The sequence below is a fragment of the Chelmon rostratus genome, chromosome 14 (genome assembly GCF_017976325.1).
Source record: "Chelmon rostratus isolate fCheRos1 chromosome 14, fCheRos1.pri, whole genome shotgun sequence".
NCBI classification, from domain to species: Eukaryota; Metazoa; Chordata; class Actinopteri; order Chaetodontiformes; family Chaetodontidae; genus Chelmon; species Chelmon rostratus.
The window spans coordinates 26,266,673-26,272,221 of NC_055671.1; the positions used below are offsets into that span (position 1 = coordinate 26,266,673).

At 45.0% G+C, this 5,549-nt stretch overlaps 1 protein-coding gene across 2 annotated transcripts; it reads right to left on the bottom strand.

Moving 5' to 3' along the window:
* Positions 1–1,554: 1,554 nt before the first annotated feature.
* Positions 1,555–4,903, bottom strand: LOC121617785 (hepatitis A virus cellular receptor 1-like). 2 transcript variants are annotated; one of them, XM_041953018.1, is made up of 7 exons: positions 4,848–4,903; positions 3,685–3,886; positions 3,421–3,557; positions 3,210–3,305; positions 2,239–2,324; positions 2,040–2,090; positions 1,555–1,902 (listed from the first exon to the last, which is right to left on the bottom strand). In XM_041953018.1, exons 1-7 carry the CDS (start codon positions 4,894–4,896, stop codon positions 1,726–1,728), a joined length of 798 nt encoding a protein of 265 aa, XP_041808952.1. In that variant the 5' UTR covers positions 4,897–4,903; the 3' UTR covers positions 1,555–1,725. The 2 variants fall into 2 exon arrangements, with proteins under 2 accessions (XP_041808952.1, XP_041808953.1); XM_041953019.1 differs by having other exon boundaries at positions 1,985–2,090.
* Positions 4,904–5,549: the final 646 nt, after the last annotated feature.

The following is a 5,549-nucleotide window of genomic DNA, read 5'->3' on the forward strand; positions in this document are numbered from 1 at the left end:
AAGTTCCTCTGAATCGCTTCTGCGCTCCTCACAGATGATGAGGGTCTGTTGACTTCGTCAGACCGTGACCTCCAGCATGTCCAGACGTGAATCAGCTGGAGTCACCAGGATGGAGCTGCTTGGAGCACCGGTTGACCCGGAACGTGCTGCATATATCTGCTACAGTCACTGCACTACTTTATTCAGCCTGATTCACAACCACTGCCTCAGCAACCACTCTGAAAACCATAGCAACCATTTAGTAATGTCCAACAACCACCCTGACATGTCCCAGCATGCACCTGGAGTACTTGAGCCCCCCTCTACTGACACCCTAACGACCCTCTAACATCAGTGTTGTGATGGTGTGACAGCCTCGTGGTATGAGACCAGATGATAAAGTTCATTATTAGATACTCAGTTCACATTAAAATCATGACCAATGAGGCGTTGACTCTCTGAACTTTAAAGTTTTAAAATTCACAGAATAAAACTGGACTTAAAATACGACTTTGCTTTATTAATTTCAGAAATAATTGATCAGAGAGAGACATCATGCCGTCAGCCAACACTCCCCAACCAGACGGACCCTTACTGCACAGCTTCTTATTGTCTGCAGTGTAAAAATGATCTTTTCTATCTAATGTCCTTGCACAAGTCGAAGGACGCTGACATGTGGAGCACATGGTTTCAGAGCGCGGTCAGTGCGTGACTTCCTGTTTACGACAGTTGGTGTCAGCTGCTTCTTGTATCTGAACCTCGGACTCGTGAGTTTCACTTCATGAAAGGCTGACAGCTGAGGACCACACTGCAAAAAATATCGAACCTGTGAACTTGCAGAACACAATAACACGAGGACATTTATGTCACATTATAAATTCAGCTGGATGCAACTTAATTTCACATCATGTAAATCTGAAATATTTCTCCCTGGACTTTGAATTTCTATGAAAAAGAAATAAATGAACATTAGATTTGTATTTATTTCCTGACTATCACACTAACTTATCTGTGTTTTAAAAACGTTTAAAGTCCACGATGAGTCCTCAGCAGGTCAACACTCAGTTTGAGACTCAAGACAGCAGTCAGTGAGGCCACCTGCTGGCCAGAGAGAGAAGTACAGTGAGCTGTGAGCAGAGAACAGGAATAAAATACACACACACACACACACAGACACACACACACAGAGACACACACACCATACACACACATACACACAGACACACAGAGACACACACACACACACACAGACACACACACCATACACACACACACACAGACACAAACAGACACACACACACACACAAGCACACACACACACACAGAGACACACACACACACACACACTCAGACACACACACACACTCACACACACACACACACACACACATTCTGATTCTGTGTGAATCATTCGGTTGTGGGGCTCTGGGCTCTGGGCCCCCCACAGCGTCAGTTATTGATCAGTTATTGAAATGAAGAGAAGAAAAGTTTGTTTGGTGGAACCGACTAAAACTCACAAACCACGAAGGCTGGAAACGACGGCGTTAATCTCTCACATTTATTTCACAGGTTAAATTTAACTGAAGCTGTTACAGAAACGCAGTGCAGTAAAAAGTGCAGTATTTCCCTCAGAACTGCAGTCCAGTTGAAGTAGAAAGTAGCATAAAAATAGAAATACTCAAGTAAAGTACAAGTAACTCAAATTTGTAGTCAAGTACAGGATTTGTGTAAAAGTAGTTCGTTACATTAGAGACACAGCAGCTGTCGACCGGCTGTGATGAAGGTCTGTACGGTGGCCCAGCTGGACCAAAAGAAGAAACTCCAAACAGGAAACAGCAGACAAACGCTACACACAGCTGTCCTCCTCCTCTGATTGGTCCAGTCTTCTGTCCGTCTCTGGACTCTGATTCGTCCTCCAAACTCCTGAAGACAACAAACAAAACACACTGGCGTCAATCAGCCAATCAGAGAGCCCGGTTGTGTGTGTGTGTGTGTGTGTACTGACTGTAAGCAGCAGTCAGCAGCAGTGCAGGGATGAAGATGATGAAGGAGCCCCTCACTGTGTTTCCAATGAAGCTCTGCAGTCTGTCGACCTGCTGCTGGACAGACGCCTGCCAACAAACAAACAGGCTGTGTTTACGCCTTCGTTACCGTGGTAACCACAGCTCAGTGACGAGGAGTATCCAGGATGACTGAATGTGTGACAGAGGACATCTGAGCCCTCTGCTAACTGCTGCTAACACCCTGACGGTCTGTTACCTGAGCCCTCGCCACCATTGGCTCTGTGGCGCTCTCTCCTGTGACATCACTTCCTCTCTGCTTTGTCACGCCTCCTCTGAGGAAACCTGCCAACAAGATGAAAGAGGCTGAAATAAGGTCAAATTAATGAAGTCATCCACCTTCTGCTCCTCTTCAGCTCAGAGCGAAGTACCGACCTTTACTCCATTACTTTCATCTGGCAACTTTAGTTACTAGTTACTTTACACACTCAGATTCTTACAGACAGACTTTGTCAAATCTGACGAGTTCAGCTGAAACGATGGAGTGGATTAATCAATGACTGATCATCTATTGATGAGGTTTCAGTGATCGTTGTTTGATTTGCTGCTTTTCCTCTCAATGATCTGAATGATCTGAATGTGTTTGTAATAATGTGGAGCTTTGGACTAAACAAACACTGTGAAGGCGTCACTTTGGCCTCATCGTCACCACATTTCTCACTATTTTCACAATGTTTCCAAACCAATCGATCGATCGATTAATGGAGGAAATAATCAGCTGATTGATCCAGAATGAAAAGAATCATTAGTTCAAATGAAGCTCAACCAGCTCCAACAGTAAAATCCTGCTTTGACATGAACGACTGAGTCACAGTAATCTGATGAGATCAGAGAGAACAGGAGAACAGAACAGGAGAACAGATAGAACAGGAGAACAGAACAGGAGAACAGATAGAACAGGAGAACAGGAGAACAGATAGAACAGGAGAACCGTAGAACAGGAGAACAGGAGAACAGATAGAACAGGAGAACCGTAGAACAGTAGAACAGGAGAACAGATAGAACAGTCACATTTTAGTGCACTCAGTACTTTTACTGTAATACTTCAAGTCGCAGTTATCACAGTAATAACATGAAGGACACAAATATCACGTCAGTCGATTCTGGAAATGAAAAAGACTCATTTGAGCCGGTTCCAGAGGCTCACCTGCAGGTCCGTGCTGCTCTCACCTGTTGTAGTGTGTGGTGCGTTCAGGTTCTCGGCGTCCCTGTGGTCTGAGAGCTCCGAGGTTTCTGTTGCTGAAGAGTCGGAGGCCACAGAGCGAGCTGCGCGAGGACAGACAGTGTTAAAAACTGACGCAGAGCTGAAAGGTTTCTGGTCATCGTGAAGCTAACAGAACACTGAACTGAACTGAACGAACGGCTGAATTCGTGAGCGTACGGGTGATGATGATGAGGTGCACGGTGGACGTTTGGTCGTTGAACAGACCCGACAGCTGAACTCTGCAGTGATAGAAACCAGAGTCTGACGGTCGAGAGTTAAAGATGGACAGAGAGGACGAGGACGGTGCCGAATACCTGCAGACGAGAGGGTTCAACCTTTTGTTATCTGTCATTTTCACCTGTGCAGTGGTGGAGATGTATGAAGAATGACTCTAAATACCCATGAGCCTCAGCGGCAGTGCAGTGGACCTGGACCTCTTACCTGTATGACTTCCTGTATGTGACCTGACCTCCAGCCGTGTAGATCACAGCGTTGTGGCAGGTGAACAGTGACGGTTCTCCTCTCCCCCAGCACACCTCCACTCCTTTCTGATTCACGGCCTCCGAACGACACGGCAGCATCACCTTTCTCCCGGCCACGCCCACCACCGTCTCCGTGGTGACGGCTGACACTCGGGCTGGCGCTGACACAAACACACAGCAGTAGATGTTGAAATCAAACTTTGATGCCGAGAACATGTCTACGTTCTCAGTCTGAAACGTGTGCTCTTCAGCTGCAGTTCCTCTCATGTCCACCAGGTGCTGCTGTGACCAAACTATAGCTCCATTACAGTCAGTGAGAAAACCTCCAACTTCTCCAGCTCCCAGCTTCCTCAGTGGACTTCTTCTACTGTCAGACAGGAAACGTCCTGTCAGGAAGATATTAACACCTGAAAGTGGTGTCAGGTGTCTCAACCAATCACAGTTAGCTGTCATTGTGAATCCAGTTCCACCTGAAAAACTGTGGGACTCAACATCAACCTGAATTCACCAAATCATAAACTGGTGAACATTAGCAGGATGTGCTACCTGTCATCTCCAGACTCCAGGATGTGATTATCCTAGCTTAGCATAAACACTGGCTGCAGGGGGAAACTGCTAGCATAGCTCCATCGACGGAGAAAAACTACACCTTCCAAAAAGTTTTTACCACGACCAGTGGAGGAAACTTTCACCTTGGACTGAGGTTCAGCTCATTTTCCACTGTTTTCTATCAAACTAATGATTCTTTTCATTCTCGATCAATCAGCTGATCATTTCCTCCATTAATCGATCGATCGATCGGTTTGGAAACATTGTGAAAATAGTGAGAAATGTGGTGACGATGAGGCCAAAGTGACGCCTTCACAGTGTTTGTTTAGTCCAAAGCTCCACATTATTACAAACACATTCAGATCATTCAAATCATTCAGAGGAAGAGCAGCCAATCAAACATCAATACAATAATTGATTAATTGACTCAATGTTTCAGAAACTGTTGGAGTTTAATTTCTAACAAAACATCAGATTTTACAAACTCTTCATATGTTTGTGTGTAAAATGTGAATCTGTCCTCCTGGTGTTCGTCAGTCAGACTGCTGAGAGGATGAAAAGCTTCAGACTCACCTGTGAGGAAACAGACGGAGGTGAAGGTGTGAAGAAGGAGCGGCAGCATGTTGATGTGTTTACTGCAGACAGACAGACAGACAGACAGGAAGGGAGGAAGAGTCAGACGGCCGACTCACTTCTCTTTTCCGTTCATCCTGGTATTTATAGAGACAGACTGATGTTACCAAACAGGCCTGAAGTCCCAAAAACTGTTTTACATCAGTTACTCACATCTTGTACTTCAGTAAAAGTACAACAGTATTCACATCAAGAAATACTCAGAGCACCAAATATAATAACCCAGTCTGAATATTAGGAATCTGACTGGATTCTGATTATGATGTCATCACCTTAAAGCTCACATTAATTCATTTTCTGCTGGTGTTAATAACGTGACATCATGAATGAAGCTTCAGGACGTTTTAATGCTGCTTGAAATTTGTTTTAGCTTCATGTGGTTGGATTTTTTTTGCCTGTTCTCTTCAGAAAGTTAATGAGTGAAGTACTAACCAGCATCAGCCACAAAAAACCCGTTGTGCTCAACTCACCTGGACATACCTGCTGTTTGTATCCACGAGGGCAGTGATGTCACCTCGTGAATCCACTGTGAAGTCCAGGTGAAGCAGTACCAGCGCCTGCAGATCGAAGCCAATGAGGAAAGAGTCTTAGTGATGGTTTCACTAAAATCATATCCTCCCATAAAACGCCTGATTTTTGAAT

Bases quoted from the DNA above. Each gene is read 5' to 3' on its own strand.
- LOC121617785 (XM_041953018.1), bottom strand. From the start codon at position 4,896: ATGCTGCCGCTCCTTCTTCACACCTTCACCTCCGTCTGTTTCCTCACA. The intron at 3,306-3,420 runs GTACGCTCACGA...GTCCTCGCGCAG, and splicing joins GCACCTCATCATCATCACCC to CTCGCTCTGTGGCCTCCGAC. The intron at 2,091-2,238 runs GTAACAGACCGT...GTTTGTTGGCAG, and splicing joins CAATGGTGGCGAGGGCTCAG to GCGTCTGTCCAGCAGCAGGT.